General features: G+C 37.7%; 1 protein-coding gene across 1 annotated transcript in view; it reads right to left on the reverse strand.

Moving 5' to 3' along the window:
- Window positions 1–18,678, reverse strand: part of RSBN1 (round spermatid basic protein 1) — a 47,152-nt gene extending 28,474 nt beyond the window's left edge. The window contains exons 1-2 of the mRNA XM_006728468.2: window positions 17,958–18,678; window positions 5,857–6,530 (exon numbers count right to left, since the gene is read on the reverse strand). Coding sequence (XP_006728531.1) covers window positions 5,857–6,530; window positions 17,958–18,663 — 1,380 coding nt within the window. The 5' untranslated portion in view covers window positions 18,664–18,678. The remainder of the gene's footprint in view (window positions 1–5,856; window positions 6,531–17,957) is intronic.
- Window positions 18,679–19,001: the final 323 nt, after the last annotated feature.

The following is a 19,001-nucleotide window of genomic DNA, read 5'->3' on the forward strand; positions in this document are numbered from 1 at the left end:
TTAAAAAACAGAAAGGAAAGAGCTAGCCAGCAATCTTCCTTAACTTTGTGATCTGCGAATAAAAAGGCATTCCTACTTTAAAACATACAGTGAAAAAGCAGTGTGAGTCAAAATGAGTTTATTGTAAGCTGTACTTAGAATGAGAGGAAAAAGAGATCCAAACCTACCATTCCTATGCTGGTTTATTTTATAAAGCCAGCTACTTAAAACATTTATTCCTCCATTTATATAACACACTGATGTGTAGTTCATAAAGAGTTTCTCAGTTATTTAACATCTACAAAGCACTCTTCTAGTTCGACTCTTAATTAGTACCACCAATTCACCATAAAATGTTAATTATATTGATCAAAGATGAGGAGCACCTAATAAACCCATTTTAGGCCTTGCCACAACACACAATGAAGAAATAACATTTGCTGATTTTCTCTGGAACAAAAAACGTTACCATTTTATAGTAATAAAAGTAATATTTATAAGAACTTCCACCACCACCTAAATAAAGTTAAAGATCTATGATCCTCAGTAAAAGACTTCAACATTGTATGTATACAGAATTTTTTTTAAGCAGAACTTAAAATATGCACATCTGTCAGATAAAGAAAACAAAATCTTATTATGGTAGATAGGCTTTTTTATCAATTGCCTCTCTCACCAGCACATACATATACACATCCTTCTTCTCCATACACACCCTTCAATTACCTAGTCGCTCTAAGGTGAAAATAATCTCAATGGCAATATTTAAAACAACTCCTCATTTAATTTCACTATACTTTTAGTGTTTTAGTGTTTCTTCGTGTTACTCTGGCTTGCAATTCCTGTATAGAATTTACATATAGCCTTGCCGGCTCATGACCAGCAGTATCAGCATCACCTGGAAACTGATCAGAAACGCAGACTATAAAGCCCAAACCCAGACCGATAAAATCAAAATCTGCATTTCATATACACATTAAAACTTGTTAACCCTCACCTGTAGGATTTAATTCCACTCAGTGACAGAAGAAAAAATAATTCCTCTTTGAAGATCTGCCACTATTTAACCTTGGGGAAGGTCATAACCAAAATGTGACCTTCCTCATCTGTAAAATGAAGGGTTGGAAATGGCCCCCACCTACTCTAAAATCCTGTCAGTCCGTAAGACGGCTGGAAGACTATTATAATTACAAGATATAGCACCTAAGCAAAAAAATCATAAATTATACTTATTCCTAAAACATGTATATATTTTAGGGAGAAACAGATTTCTAAGTGGATGCTAATTTTTTTCTTCATTAACCAACTAAAAGATTCCACAAACACTTAAACTTTTTAGTCAAAATTGTTACTTAGCCAATGATTATTTAAAACTTAATTAGATCTGAATAATCCTACAAAATTATAAAAATACCATACATATGTGTTAATACATATGTAGTTCTTTAGATTAGAAACGCAACTTTACAAAGTTATCCTCCATCAACTGATGAACGTAATCAAATTTGAGGATCAGCTTGGTGCTTCAATTGATATTTATCATGAACTTATTACCTCCTTTGGTGTTAGGATATTTGAGTTTTACAGAATACGGAAAGAAAAAAAAAACACCTTTATGCGCATCCTAGCTTTGCCACCACAATAATTTAAAAATATAAAAATAACAGAAGCTATAATTATTCCTGCACAAAACAAGCCTACATTTTCCTTCCTTCAACTAGTGCAGATAAGTTCTAAAGTAGTGCTTCCCAAACCTTAATGTGTATATGAATCACCTGCAAATCTTGTTAAAATGCAGATTCTGATTCAGAAGATGTGGGCAGGGGTCTGAATGCCACGTTCATACACAGAGAAAGTAGTAAGCTTCTAAAAAAGCCCCATAAATAATAGTATTTAGCCATGGTTTGCATCTTAATAAGCACTGGTTTCCAATTAAATTCCTAGTTGAGCAACTTCACATTTTCCCACCCTTATCTTACTTGATCCCGCCTATGAATGTGATACTTAATTACTCCATCATTCTTAAAACCTAGAAAATCTGTATCCTAATTTTCCTTCTACCTTTCTTCTTGATCTTTCCCACGTTCCTCATACTTACATGTGGGTGCATCACAGGATTCCATTCTTAGCTTCATCTCTTTTCCACTCTAATGCTGTGCCTGGATCACCTATATGCTAATGGATCCAACTGCTGCATTTCCAGCCTACATGTCTCCCAGTCTTAGATCCACATATTCAACTACCTAATAGATGTTTCTAACCTTTAGTCTTCACAGGCACTTCCAACACAAAGTATTTCTAACTGAACTCTTCACCAACACCTTCCACCCCTAGAAACCAGCTTTTTCAACCCTGTATTAACTTTGTGATCAGCACCACGATCTGCCCATTTGTCCAAACCATATTTTAAGACTCTATCCTTCTCCCTCACCAAACTGCAATTAATCCCATCTTCTAATTATTTCTCAAATTTCATTCCTTCCTCTCTAGTGTATCAGTTGTGACATGGATCATTTCTGACTTGGTTACCATAGTAATCTAACCAGTCTTCTTGCTTCCAATCTCATTTTCGTCCTCAATCTCATCCTTCACATTCCTATGTAATCTTGGCAAACATAACTTGATAGTACTCCCCTACTAAAATTCACCAATGATTTCCCCATTACCTTTAGGAAAAAGTACTAACTTTCTTTTGGCACATCATATAAAGCTCTTCACAATCCTGATTTTTTTCTCTTGTCTCAATTCCCACCACCCCTCAACAGTCAACATGTACTCTTGCCATGTCAGGCTAGCTGCAGCTCCCTGAAAGTACCACATTCTCTAATGCCTCTGTGTGTTTGCATAGGCTGTTTTTCCTTTGCTTAAAATGCCCTTATTAAGCTAAGTACTAATCTTCTTTTAAGACTCTACTCAAGCATCACATGCTTTAAACTGCCCTTTCTAATCACCTCAAGTCTGTTAGGTAACACCGCAAACTGTGCTCCCTCTATTACACGGCTTTCCCTATGCAGCATACTTCTATTCGAATACTTAGCAAATTGTATTATAATTGCTGGTCTATTCATCTCCTCCACCAGACTGAGCTCATCAATTAGTCCTTTTAGGAACAGAATGTCCAGTACATGGTTTGCTGAGGGGCACCGGGTAGCACAGTCGCTTAAGTGTCCCGCTCTTAGTTGTCGCTCAGTGTCCTGGTATCAGGCCCTGCATGGGGCTCCATGGAGTCGGCTTCAGACTCTCTTTCCCTCTTCCTCTGCCCCTCCCTGCTGCATGCTCACTCACTCATTCTCTCTCTCTCAAATAAATACATAAATCTTTAAAAAATAAATGAAAAATAAGTGTTTGCTAACTAAACTACCTTGAAATAATAGTCATGAATAATTATTATGGCTACATATTTAAACTATAAATAACTTCCAAAAACTGTCCAAGGTAACAAAAGTTTCTTCAGTTTGTTTACAGGCTTAACAGAACTTTAAAAGACTTCATTAAACAAAGAAGTCCAAAATATTTAAGGTATTCACTTAATTCCCAACAATCTAAAAGTATTTGTTAAAAATTAATAGCCTTCTCAATACTGTGTTAAACTAAGATTATTTTAATTTCACTAATGACAGTGTTAGACAAATAAAAGCACTGGTCTCTTTTCCAATGGCTGAAGTCAAGAAGTATGGTAAAATGACAGGCATATTGTCCAGGTGGCCTAGGTTAGCACCGTGACTTCCTACTTACTAGCTACATGAACTTGGATAACAAGGAACATCTCCAGGCTTCAGTTCCTTCAAAGGAAAACAGAGATAAAATTGCTTACCTACACCATAGGTTGTTTCAAATATTCAGTTATGAATGTGAAAATATTTCTATAAACCATGAACTGCTAAATAAATGTCAACTATTGTCTTAGCTTCCATACTAACATCTGCCAAATATTTGACAGGTGCAAATTTAAAGTTTCACGGACTACTTCAACCTCCATACCCACCCCATACTTCTCCTCCAACGACTGAAAATTCATAAATAAAATTAAGTTCTAGGATTACCACAGCACAAGACTTAGTCAGTAGTCCTCAATATTCTTATCTGGTTGAAGGCATAAAGATATCTAATTTAATAATAATCTCAGATGTTCTTAAGAAGAGGTTTTTTTATAAATCTCAAAGTAAATCTCAAGGTAAGTTGTTGGTACAGTCATTTAAATTTCAGCTCCATTTTAAAAAATTAATTGGAGGACAAAAATCAGCAGGGAATATTTAGAGATACCTTCTTTTATCAACTATTTAGATTGGGTACTATGGACAAATAAGCTTGATCTACTATAGACTAACTAACATGAAAGTTAAAAAGCCACCACTATAAAACCAAGACTTTTTTTCACCCGTATTTCTGGCTTATTTCTCAGATATGCTTGTTGGTCTATCAATCAGAAGAGAAAATTTGCTGCATTTTCTAAATGAAAAAAGTGATGAAGCATGTTAATTCTGCTCTCAGCAATATCCTTCTTTCTTAAATGGGGACGTACGGGGATTATGGCCTATATCAGGAAAACTGTTTTCTGTCCCTTCTCTGCAATATTTATAAAAATAGGATTCTTAACCTTCAAAGGGCAAAACTCCTTAAAAAAAGAAAAAAAAAAGTAAAAGAAAAAAGAAAATCTACTACAAAAGTCAGCACTTCGGTACCTGATTGTGGTAACAAGGCCAAAATCCAAGACGAAGCCCTTTATTGCACATCGTGTTCCAACGTCTTGGGCAGCCCCATCTTGCGACCTCTCCAGATTGGCTGCTCCTGTTCTCTCTACTGCAGAGAGAACTTCAATTAGAGAAATTCTGAAGCTCATGAATCTAAACTGGATACTCCCCTCACTGGAGGCAAGGATGGCAAGAATCATTAAAAAGATTCAAGTTAGAGGAGGTTTCAAATAAATCCAAGTGGCTTGAAACCACTATAATGCAGGCAGCTGAGAGTCTTATTATGCAACAGTCTATTTACCTAAAAAAAAAAAAAAAATCTTAAGGAAAAGAATGGCAGCAAATTATTAGATAACCTGAAAAAACAGGTTATATAATCATAAATCTCTAAAAAGTAAAATATTCTCCACTAAACTTGTGTTGAATTTATATCTATGATACCAACTTATAGCTGACCATTCATGTTTATAATCCTTATGAGAAAAGGAAGTAAGAAAATAACTAGGACATGTTATTAACTTCTTTCTGTGCCCTAAAATAACTCATTGAAAAAATGTCTGGTCAAAAACCAGTGGTTAGGAAGGAGAGATTTCCCTGCTGACTTAAGCCTAGCTGCCCAAGCAAGGCTTTAGAAAAGGTCTTCACCTACAACAATGCATAGGCAGAAGGAGCAGAGGCTATGGCGGTCTTCCTAGTGACACTTCCAAGTCACGTAAATGGGGTATGTTTCTGGGATAGACTGCCAACAAGTTACTGAAAGAAACAAAGCCAGCAAAAACCTGGCAAATAAATAGGCCAATGCCCTCGTGTGTTTATTATGACGTAAGTAGTCTTAGCTAAAGTTACCTTGATGCTACCAGATCGAAATCACATCCTCTATACTAACAGTACCTGATTTCTGAAAGACTGGATTCGTTTTCAAGCTGGTTTTCCATAAAGACTTGTAATGATGTATAACATGTATAAAGTATTTAAGTATTTCTTAGACCAAGCAAGTAACAAGCTACATCCCAAAGAACCAGCAATTAAGATTTTTCAATTAGAGCAATAAACTAACGATCTGAATCACCTTTACCACCATGAATTTTTATCAAAACTGTGCTGGTATGTGCAAATGAAAGAGAATGAGGTTAATACTGTCAAGAAACTGTATTTACTAAACAATTTAACAATGATTTTATCTTACCTGAGAGTGAAAATTTGAAATGGTGGTTGTTTCGATATCTTTCTTGCCCAGAATCTCCATTTTCACAGGAGTGTTGGGGAAATTAAAAGCAAAGTAGTCCAAGAAGTCTGGGAGATAAGCAGCCGCTCCATGCACTATTGCTAAAGCATAGTAAGCAGCATTTTTCTCATTTTCACTGAATGTCAAAGCAAGAAACTCCTCAGAAAATCTCTCCATCTCCATTGGAGACAAAAATGAGAGTTCATCCATGTAAGCATGAAGGACAAGTGCACCACCATTGGACTGGTGTTCCTCATGAATAAAGTTGCTAAATTTAGTACCTGTTTTTAAGAAATTTCTACGAATAGAATGTTCCTGGTGAGTCATAAAAGGTGTTTGTACTCCCTGGGGTACCCGATATTCTTGCATGCCCAAATTTAATCGGCACAGCTGTTCATCTTTCAGATACCTGAAGGACTCCTTATTAACTCCTGAAGTGCTATTTATTTGTCCTTGGGTGAGGATTTCCTTACTGATGCGGGTCAGGCCAGCACAGACGGTTTGTACTTCCTTATTGTACATTTTAAGGCGTCTTCCTCGCATATCTTCTCGGTGTTTCTTTTTCTTTTTCTTCTTTATTTTCTTCAAGACAAAATCATCAGCTCTCTGGGTTTTACCATTTTCATCTGGTGTTTCTGGCCACAATAATTAAAAAGAAGTTAGTTGCTAGGCCTAGTGTCAACATATAAACTTCCTACGGTATTTGATCTCAAATTAAATGGCCTATTCTCAGTTTCTCTGAATTTGCCATGACAACTTACACGTTTATAAAATGAGACAAAGATCTTAAAATATGGTAATATTCAAGGTTGAAAACTATGCTAAAAAGTAGACAATGGATATGTAAGCATATAATTTAATACGACTTGCAACAAAAAGTAAAGGAAATATCCACGTAATTTCACATCTGCCATACTGTATGGAATATCTCTTCAGTAACCACTGTAAAATCTAAACTGAAGCTTGTCATATTTTGCTATGATACATACAGGTAAATCAAACAAAGGCAAAGTAAGCTGTAAGACACCATTTTGCCTACCAAATTGGATTGACTTTTCTTTTTTTGGCATTCTCACATACTGTTGTTGGAAGTATAAATTGGTACAAATTCCATGGAGGACAATTTGGCACCCACCAAAATGGATATGTACACCAAAAGCCTTGTAGATATTTGTAATTATCAGACCCAGAAATTCCACTCCCAAGTAAAAATTACCTAAGAAAATAACTGAAGATACACAAAAATATCCATGACAGTTATTTAGGGACTCCCCCCCTTAAAGGTCTATCCTAAGTAACAGGATGTTGATTAAACTCTGTTACTTACATACTGACAAAATACTACCCAGCCATTACAAGTTATATTACAAATGAAAAGAACTGATGAATTACAAGGTTATAGAATGCTTACATTGCCAATCTTCCAGGAAGCATTCTCTAACAAGTCATCCCTACCCAGTTTGGATAGCTATTCCTACCCTGTGCTTCCTTAGCACTGTACTTCCCCTTCCCCTATCACAGAACTTACCACATTCTATGTTATCACATATCTAATTTTCTACCTCTCCTCTAGACTGTAAGCAATCTAAGGTCAGAAATATAGGTCTTACCTTTCTTTCCAAGGCATCTAATGTGTATGTACTCTGATCCCATGTTTATAATATTAAACAAACATTTATTAAGTACCCACTAAGTGCCAGGGACATTTCTGGGCACTAGGGGGATAGGGTGCTAAGACAGACATAATTCCCATTCTCTTGGACTTTACAATCTAGTTTGGCAAGAAAAACAAAATATCAGTAAGCTACTCTAGATGCTGAGGAAACTTCCCTTTGGGAGGTAACATTTAGGCTGATTCCTAAATAATAAGACAAGCCAGGCATGTTTTCTAGGGAAAAATATTCCAGGGAGAAGCAAAGGACCTATAGAGAGGAAAAAGTCTGACTGATCTACATACGTATTGTACATATATTACACAGAAAAGTACCTGAAGAAATACACATCAAAGTGTTAATGGTAGTTATCTAGGCTGGTAGGATTATAAATATCTAGATGTTTTCTTTTTTGCTTATCTGTATTTTCTAATTTTCTACAATAAACACATACTACATCTATAATTAAAAATTTATTTTGAATTTTTAAGAGATTATCACGGATTGACAAACCCAAAATAGAACAGCATCGTTCATTTACCAGTTTGAAAATATATCTAGCAAGAAATCTTTAGGATTAGGGCGCCTGGGTGGCTCAGTTGGTTAGGTGACTGCTTTCGGCTCAGGTCATGATCCTGGAGTCCCGGGATCGAGTCCCGCATCGGGCTCCCTGCTCAGCAGGGAGTCTGCTTCTCCCTCTGACCCTCCTCCCTCTCATGCTCTCTGTCTCTCATTCTCTCTCTCTCAAATAAATAAATAAAATCTTTAAAAGAAAAAAATCTTTAGGATTAAGTATCAGGTATAGTCCTGACCAACCTTTCAAGTTCGATGTGGTATTCACTATATAGAATTTGTCCACCTAGCAATAGAATTTTTTTTTTTAAGATTTTTTATTTATTCATTTGAGACAGAGAGATACAGAGAGAGAGAGAGCATGAGCAGGGGGAGAGGCAGAGGGAGAGGGAGCAGCAGACTCCCCGCCGAGCAGGGAGCCCGATGTAGGGCTCGATCCCAGGACCCTGGGATCATGACCTGAGCCGAAGGCAGACGCTTAACCATCTGAGCCACCCAGGTGGCCCCCAACAATAGAATTTCTGACATGATTCAAGTAATTCAGTGTTAAGACAGATACTCCAATTGATCCTATGACTACAGCTGGGAAGAACAAATTCAATAAAATTTACAGTAAATAATTTACTTGGTATAATATGCAAATACGATAGTTGCAGTACTCTATACAAAATCATTCCAAATCACCAAATATTGCAAGTCACGAAAAACTTCTAAAGAAAATATTTAAAAGTCTAAGTCAGAGACTTTAAAGTGTATAGATACCAAATGACTTTCATTCTGTTTAATATCTGTTTTTAAACAAAAAGAAAACCCTTCATTTGCAAACATCACTTATAATTAAACTGAGATCATATAGCAAAATATACATGTAATCAGACTGCTTAAATTGGCAAGACAGAAAAAGCAGTCCATCTTTTATTCTGTATACATCTAAATCTTTGAGATTTTGTTAAAACACTTATAGTAACAGTCATTTATATTTCTTACCAAATAAAATTAATCTAAATGCTTTTCCCACATTAAAAATCGGTAATTTAGGCAATTCTCCCAAGCAACTAAATGTTAATGCCATTAAATACAAAGGTTAGTCCAATTTTAAAAAAGTCATCTAATTACCCTCTGCTAAATGTTTTAGCAATTTCACAGAGAAAAAAAAAAGAAAGAAAAGAAACTATCTCTGAATAGATCTGTTATTTTAAGCTTCAGAGGAGGTATTTGGTATGCAGAAGATGAATTGTGACCTAGATCTGCCACTGAAATTAACACCACCAAGGAGCTGCCTTGATTGTAACACATTTTCTATATTACTATCAGCTTACCAATGGTTTTTCTAACATGGCCAAGTCTCTGTGGGTTTTATTCCAAACTCATTTATATGAGAACCACTCAAATCATCGAACACTGGCCCATCAAAAAAAACATCGTACAAGGAAATGAAAAGGACCTTAAATTGATTGTAATCTCATATTTCAACATGATAAAAGTTTAAAATATGAAATAAATGTCAATCTATCTCATTAATCCTGTTTTTCAAATTTTGATTCTTAACTAAGGCTGAATATAGAAAGCTCACCTTTGTTTATAGAGAAATTTTAGACTACTTGTGTCATACCAGCTAATGAATTTCAATGAATAAACAAAATTTACCTCTGAATTACTGTGATGACAACTAATTGAAAATGGCATACATATACAAAGTTGTTAAAGGTTATTACAGTAAGTTAGCCCTGTTGCACTATGAGAATATCAAGGTTGCCTTGCCTTGAATTAAAAACACTAATTAGAAGTCAATGTCTTTGCAATATAAATGTATCAAATCAGTATGCTGTACACCTTACACAATGTTATATGTCAATTATGTCTCAAAAAAACAAAAAAAAAAACAATGTCTAAAGTTTTTTTGTTTTTTTTTTTTAAAGATTTTATTTATTTTATTTGAGAGAGAGCAAGCACATGAGAGGGGGGAGGGTCAGAGGGAGAAGCAGACTCCCTGCCGAGCAGGGAGCCCGATGCGGGACTCGATCCAGGGACTCCAGGATCATGACCTGAGCCGAAGGCAGTCGCTTAACCAACTGAGCCACCCAGGCGCCCCCAATGTCTAAAGTTTTCACAGTCTTTCCATTCCTGGTTGACTTAGCTTTCCAACAGAGAACATATTCAGGAAGTAACATTTTGAGTATTTCCCTATAGCACAAAAGCTAAAATTTATTGACATCAGTTCTTTTACAGAAAAAAAGCCAAACCACTCTATTATCTGTGATTAAGGAAAGCTTTCACATATCAAACTGTGAGAGGAAACATAAAGAGAAGTATGTAAGTCTACAGAGGAAGATACCTTTATCTGAGAAACAAATTGCTGTCTTAAAAAAAAAAAAAGGTCATTCTAACTGTAACTAAATTAATGCATGACACTATCAATAAAATCCTCATAAGAGTCTGTGTCCATTGAGTCATGAATGGATAAAGAAAATGTGGTATATGTATACACACGCACGCACACACACACCATGGAATATTACTCAGCCATCAAAAAGAATGAAATTTTGCCACTTGCAACTACGGATGGAGCCAGAGTGTATTATGCTAAGTGAAGTAAATCAATCAGGGAAAGACAAATACCATATGATTTAATTCATGTGCGGAATTTAGGAAAACAAAAGAGATGAACATATGGGAAGGGGAAAAAAAAGAGAGAGAAGGAAGCAAACCATAAGAGACTTAATGACAGAGAACAAACTGAGGTTTGAGGGAGGGAAATGGGTGGGGGATGGGCTAAATGGGTGATGGGTATTAAGGAGGGTACTTGTGATGAGCACTGGGTGTTCTATGTAAGTGATGAATCACTAAATTCTACACCCGAAACTAAAATAAAATAAAATCCTCATATGTGCTAATATTATCAACTATCAAATAGCATCATTTATTTATGTCACTATTGAAAGTTCTCATTAATGCAAAAAAATTAGCTTTTTCTATCACAAAACTTAAATTCATATCACCATTCTCACACTTCAATCATAACTTAGAACTGAAAGAAATGTAATACCCCCAATTCTTAAAAATCATGGTGGATACACATTTTCAAAGCAAGTACAATGTTTTATATTTTATTAATCATAATAAAGAGAAGGGCTAAAGTTGCTTCCTGAAAATAAATTTTTTAGACTTACTGGGTATCTTTCCCGTCCCATATAAAAACCTGACTAAAAAGGTCACTGTATGTTTATAACACTACCTTACTTTACCCCTCATCCCTCCATATCATGGTGTTTAAGAGTGGCTGGCTGAATTCGAATCCCTGTCCTTGTACTTCCTCCCAGAATATTACCCTTTGCAACTTAATTTCTTTGTACCTTGTTCCTCACTGGTAAAATGGGGGAAGTTAACAGCACCTCCTCATAAAATCAGTGAGCAGAGTAAATGAAACAGAGCACATAAAGTACTTAAAATAGTCCTAGAATATAACAAATACTCAATACATGTTAACTACTATTACCCCAAAATAGCTGGATTGTGGAGGCAGTAGAGAGTGCTATAGGAGTAGGTGCTTTACAGTTAGAGAGACCTAGCTTAATGTCCCAGCCCTACTACTTACTGCGTAGGGTCTCTGAGAACACTCATTAATCTCTTTAAACTTCCATTTTCTCATCTTAATGTTAATTCTAGTATCTATCTTACAGAGCTATAGTAAGGGTTAAATAAGACAATAAACATAAGGGCCTCATCACAGTACTGAACACACCATAAGTGCTCACCATCTTTATTATCATTTTCACAATAATATTTAATACATTCCTTGAAATTATTGGCAGTAACTGAGATATCAAAACTAGAGACAGAAATTACTGACCTAGAATACAATGTAGTATGCCCATAAAAAGGACAAAAATCTCTGAAAGAGGGAAGAAAATTATTCACCAAGGGTCTACCTGGTATCATATATGCTATCTCATTTTAATTCTCAAACAAACCAGTGAAGTAGATATATAAGTCAATTTTATAGAGAAGAAAACAGCTTGAAATAAGATATGTTACTTATTGTAGGCCACAAAACAAGCAGCTGAGAACCAAGATTCAAACGCTCACCTTGTCTGATTCCAAAACTCAGACTCTTCCCATACACTATTAGACTACACTCTTCCTTTCGGCCTTCTCTATCAACTCTGAGACACTCCCTTGAGATGACCAACTAAAATTATCTGGTTACAATTAATGGACTTGAGAAGGAGGAGGAGGACCTACAAGAATCTCCAATAAAGAGAGCATTACTTTATTCAACAAGTATTTTACTGAGTGCCCATTACATGATAACTCTGCATTTATGTTATGCAAAAATTTCATGCCCTAAAGGCTTGTCCCCCCCTCTCTCTGGGTAGGTAAGGAAAGTATCAGTTCCTAAAGTTGTTGCTCTGATAAATGAGATGATCTGTTTATTTCAGTTCTCTGTATAATCCCCAAATAATTCCTCACTGCTATCACCAAATGGGATTTGGATTTTAAATTCCTGCCAAAAGCTTTCTGACATCACAGAAAATTACAATTAGTTGTCTGACTTGGGGATACTACCTGTGATAGAAAGTGGACAGTTGGTCAAAGATGAAAAAATGTGAGAAAGGAAGGCTGATTCACAAGTGAATACAAAAGAGCAATCCTGTCACTTAATGACACTAGAGAAAAGAGCTAGGGGGATTGACTCTCCCCCTTTCCTTTTTTTCTACAAAATATTAAAATATTACTAAAATCATAAATTTACTAAACAAGAAAAGTAATTTTTGAGCAAATATGTTCTACGCTTTTTATGAGCAACAAAGGGAGAGAAAAATTAAGATTTCAAAATACACAGATAGGGCGCCTGGGTGGCTCAGTTGGTTAAGCGACTGCCTTCGGCTCAGGTCATGATCCTGGAGTCCCGGGATCGAGTCCCGCATCGGGCTCCCTGCTCGGCAGGGAGTCTGCTTTTCCCTCTGACCCTCCTCCCTCTCATGCTCTCTGTCTCTCATTCTCTCTCTCAAAATAAATAAATAAAAAAAAATCTAAAAAAAAAATACACAGATAACTATCAGTTTAAGACTCAAGCCTGTTACTTATAAGAAATAAATGTTTTAATATCTCTTTATTTAGTTAACAATCCAAATATGCTTAGTGAAAAATGAAAAGCAAAGTGGACCACACACAGTCAAAAAAAACTGGGTCCTAGATTCAGTTCTATCACTTACTAACTAGAAAATCTTAAGCATGTCACTTCACCTCTTCAAAACTCACTTTAATTCCCATTTTAGAGATGAGAAATTGTTGTTTCAACTATATATGAGCAACTCCAAACATCTGGAATCTGAAATTTATGATTAACTTATACATGAAGTTGGATTGAGTACAGCTGGGCTGGTATGAAGGAACATGTCTTTCAGCACAATGATCTATCGCAGAGATTGGCAAACTTTTTCTATAAAGAGCCAGATAGTAGTAAGCTTTAGCAGCCCACGTAGTCTATCTCAGCTACTCTACTGTTTTAGTGTGAAAACTACCACAGACAATATATTTGAATGAGTGGAGTGATGTTCCAATTTATTTCTGGACAACGAATTAAAATTTCTTATGATTTTCACATGTCATGAGGTTTTCTTCAACCATTTAAAATGTAAAAACCATCCTTATTTGACAAGTCATACAAAAACAGGCAGTGGAACTGATATTTTACAAGTATGTAGAAGTAATCCAATGGAGGAAGAAAAGTCTTCAATAAAGATGCTGGAACAACTGGAAACATGAACCTCAACCTAAACACCTCACACCTTACACAAATAATTCAAATAAATCGTAAAAGTTACCATTATAATACTTTTTAGGAAAAAAAATAAATGAAAATCTTTGGGACCTAAGCCCTGAGACCTTAGATTTGACGCCAAAAGCACGATCCATAGAAGAAAAAAATAATTAGACCTCAACAAAATTTACAACTTTTGCTCTGTGAAAGACCGTCTTAAAAAGAGGGAAACACAATCAACAAAAGTGGGAGGAAATATCTGCAAACAATATATCTGACAAAGGACCCATACCTGTAATATACAAAGAATTCTGAAAAGTCAATAGTAAAAAAAAAAAAAAAAGCAAACAATTCAATTAGAAAATGGGCAAAAGACATAAAGAGACATTTTACTGATGAAGATATATGGCCAGCAAATGATGACCAAAAAAAGATGTTAAATATCACTAGCCACTAGGGAAATGCAACTTAAGTCCATGATGAGATAATACTTATTACACATCTATTAGGACAGATAAAATAAAAATAGTAACAATACCAGATACTGGCAAGGATGTGGAGAAAGTGGAAATCTCATACACTGCTGGTGGGAATGTAAAATTGTACAGACATTTTAGAAAATAGTTTGGTAATAACTTAAAAAAAAACCAAAAAAACAATAAACATACATCTTTATGACCCACCAATTGCATTCCCAGAGAAATAAATGAAAATTTACATCCACACAAAGACCTGAACATGAATGTTCATAGAAGCTTTATTCTAATAGCCAAACTGGAAACAGCCGAAACATTCAGGTGAATGGTTAAACTGTGGTATATCTATACCGTAGAATACTACTCAGCAATGAAAAGGAGTGAGCTATTGATAAAACTTGAATGGATCTCAAGGACATCATGCTGAATGAAAAAAGCCTCAAAAGATCACATATTGTATTATTCCATTTACAACATTCTCAAAATGATATAGAGTTATAGAACAGATTGGTGGTTGTTAAAGGTTAGGGAAGGTGGGGAGACAGAGTTGGTACCTAAGACTTTCAAGGGATTAGCAAAAGGGGGATCTTTGTGGTGATGGAATAGTTGTGCATCTTCATTGCAGTGGTGGTTAAACTAACCTACAGGTGATAAAATGGCACAGAATTATACACACACCATTGTACCAATGTCAATTTCCTGATGTGGATATCATATAATAATTATGTAAGATATAACCACTGGGAAAAACTAATGAAGGGTAAAAAGTTCTCTGCACTATTTTTGCAATTTCCTGTGAATATATAATTATCTCAAAATAAAAAGTTAAAATAGTTTCTGAAAATCTTAAGGAAAAGGGAGGGAAGACATAACTAGCCACTCTCCTTATTAATCTTAAGTTGTTTCAAGGACAAAGCTTGATAAAATAACAAAAGGTCGTTTTAAAAGTGCCTAATATCAACCACTGTTTTAAGTACTTTCCACATATTGCCCCATTTAATCCACATAATAACCTTGTAAAACAGATACTAGAACCCCATTGTACAGACAGGAAAAGTGAAGCTGAAAGAGGTTAAAGTAATTTGCCCATGATCAAACAGTAAGTAGTAGAGCCACAAGTTAAACTTAGGTTGACTCCAGAGGCATGCCTCCTGCACACCACTGTAACAAGCATAAAGATGTTCAGCGAAAAAAGTAAAGATATCCACCAAAATGTGTGCAAAAGCCTGGATTAAACAAAGTTAAGCCAGTTTGTTTTCTGTAGGGTTCTCAGAACTTTTAAAATGCCAGTATATGTCACATATCTAGAAGGCTTTCTCCCCCCATGTATAAGGCCAGGGAGCCCTTTTCCTGCAGAATACATAATCCAACAGTCCCTCACTCAAAAGTTAAAATGTTTAAACTTATTATGGTGATCCTTCTACAATACATACAAATATCAAATCATTATGTTGTATATCTGACACTAATATAACATTGTATGTCTACTGTATTTCAATTAACAACAACAACAAAAAAGGTAAGATGTTGAAATTACCCCACTTCTTCACATATTGGCAAACTACAAATGCTTCAAGCTGTGCTGTCCAATATGGTAGCCACTAGCCAAAAGAAACTATTATGAATTAAATAAAATTAAAAATTCAGTTCCTCAACTATACCAGCCACATTTAAGTCTTCAAGACTTATTTCAAGGGCCATATATGACTAATGCTACCATATTGGACAGCACAGATATAGAACATTTCCATCACTGGAGAAAGTTCTGTCAGACAGCACTGAGTTAAAGGTTTGTTTTTGTTTGTTTTTTAAAGAACAGGGGCCTGTGCAATCCTCAGAGAAGCACACTGTATTATACGTGTAATTGCCACTATCCCACCCTAAAAAGGGGCTAGGTCAGAGATTTTTGATGGAGCTGGCTACTGCCATTCTAATGTCAAGGCATGGGGAAGGGGTAAGCAAAGAAGGGGAAAAAGGAAATACCATAAAAAAAAAGAAAGGAACAACAAGCCGCTGGGGGAGGATGCTTGAACTGGGATTCAAGATCTGGGTTCTACTCCCTATTACCCAATTATTCATTAAAATAATTTTTTTAATGTTTGTACTTGGTACTAATTAACTGGGACTTAATTAGGCAAGTCTCTTCACTACTTTGGGCCTGGGTTTCCTCTTCCACAATATAAATTTGAATTGGTTGATCTCTAAGATTCCCTCTACCTCTGTACGGTTAAAACACACAACACACAGAAGAAAAGAGAAGATGAGAAATAAAAGACAGCAAGATCACTGCATTCTGGTGGTGGAAACTGGCAGTCCTGTCAGATTGGCACAAGTTTTATTCTTCAAAATAACATCTGGATACCACCAAAGGAAGAAAGATTTCATTCAATTCAATAAATATTTATTGAGTAATTATTTGCAACAAACTGCACTATTTGGATGTGGCACCACAAAAAAAACTGACTTAAGTCAAGACCAAGTATATGGAAGGAATCCAAAACACACAAAACTTTAGATTGAAAGACTTTGTTCATAAACATGTAATAACCCAGCTGGCCCAATACTAAGAAATATTAAGATACTTGTATCTTAAAATCTTCTTGAGGAAATACAACTAACAAATTATATAAAATCATATAAAAATCCATGGTATAATCAAAATTCCTACCCCCCCCCCCCCAGAGAATACAAATAAATGCTACATGTACTTGGGAACAGGAAGATACCAATTTTGGTAAACCTAATTTCTCTAGATCCCACATTTAATTGGGTAGTCCTATATTTTCTGGGTTCAATATTCTTGACTTTAGTGAGGGTTATTGGAATTAAATAAATTCTCAATTTTTTTGTGTGTGCCAGAAAGAATAAACTGTAACCGGACTTCTTGCTTCTAACTATTCACTACTGCACATTTCCCACTTTTCACAGGCACGGTTAGTCCTACTTCCTAGGATCAAAAGGGAGAGAAAACCTTCCCAACCCTCTTCCCAGAATTAAGATTTAATATAAAAATTAAAAAAGATTTCACCTCCGGATAAAAAAGAACCACTACAAACTACGTCTGCTATTTTACCTTGCAAAAGCTAAAGCAACCTGTGAGTCGAGTAACCTCTGTAAGAATTCAAACTCATTAAAGCCCCACACCATACCCGTGAATATTTTGGAGCCTAGGAGAGTGAATATTAAAGATTTCCACCAAAGCCAACAAGAAGAAAGGATTTAAGCGACAAGTCTTTACTTCAGAAAAGCAGTTTTTTTAATACCCCAGCTACTAATCCCACGCCGAGGACCGCGCGGCGCGGAAACCCTGGCGAATTTGAAAACAAACGTTGGTAAAGGCTCGGGGTGAAGGGCGGGGGCGGGGAGGGGGAGCCTGGTAAGGGGGTTAGTAACTGACAGCTCGGCCTCGAAACGAGAAGCCTCAAGTAGGTCAGGCTGTGTCAACGGTTTGAAATCCAGAGTCCACCCCAGTGGGCTTAAGGGAGTAGAGCAGCAGGAGGTAAGTAGGGGTTTGGCGTCTTTCAGTGCTAAAGGGGCGGGATATCAGAACTGAGAGAGACCTAGAGCCCAAGCTCGGGGCAGTTCGCCTGCTCTCACCTCTCTTGGGGGCCTTGATCAGAGGCACCCCTCCAGTCCTCTCGCCGTTTTCCTGCTTGTCCTTGTGCTTGAGATCGCCCGGAACGCAGGAGCTGGGGTCACCATCGGAGCCGCGGTGGTGATGGTGCTTGTGCCGCTCCTTGTGGCCCTTATGCTTGGGCCCGGCCGCGCTCACCGTCAGGGGAGAGAAGGTGAAGAGGGCCGAGGTGCCTGGGGCCGGGAGCGGGGCAGCGACAGCGGGCCCGGCGGGTGCCAGCGAAGGTGGCGGCGGAGGCGGCAGGAGCAGAGGCTCAACAGGGCCTGGGACGGTTGGGGCTGCATTGGTTGGCGGCAGCGGCCCGGGATGTTGGCGGCTGCGACGCCGCCGGTGAGGGGGAGCGAGAGGGGGGTCCTGGCTTGGCCGCCCCCGCTTCTCCTGAGACCCCCCACTGCTCGCTCGGCGCTGCCGCTTCACTCCCCGAGGCGAGACCCCAGCATGGGGTTTCTCCTTCCCTTCTTTGTCCGGCTCCTCCTGCGCCGCCACCGCCCGTACTACGCGCACCGCTCCGACCTGCGCAGCCATTTCACCCACAAACACACATTTAAATGGCCCGACCGCCCCCCCGTCCGCGTATCGCGCAAGCGCCGCCCGCGCACGGCCCGCTGGGCATTGGAGTCTCTCCCCCGCCCTCCACTTCGCGGCGGTTGTTCCTCCGGAGCTGAACATGCCGGAAGCGGCCGTTCCCAGCGCTTCTCCGCAGGCCTCTCCGAGCGAGGCCTATTGTAAAGCACCCTGGGCGGCGCAGAGCCTCCTGGGAGCGGTAGTTCCCCCGCGCCCCCACCGCCTCCCTGGCTCTGGGAGTGGAGGAGCGGAAAGAGAGCGTGCGCCGAGTCACGCTTCGGGCTGCGACGCAACCGCCGCTGGGCGGAGAGTTGCCGCCAACCGCCTTAACGGCCGAAACAATGTTGGTGGCTTTCAGAGTCTGTCGGCGCGTTTCTATTAACGTGTTCGTGTGCCCCTTCGTCATTTTACACGGAGTAGGTGGTCTCCATAGGTACTTTTAA

The sequence above is a fragment of the Leptonychotes weddellii genome, chromosome 4 (assembly GCF_054177405.1).
Source record: "Leptonychotes weddellii isolate Sample4059 chromosome 4, ASM5417740v2, whole genome shotgun sequence".
Classification (NCBI taxonomy): Eukaryota; Metazoa; Chordata; class Mammalia; order Carnivora; family Phocidae; genus Leptonychotes; species Leptonychotes weddellii.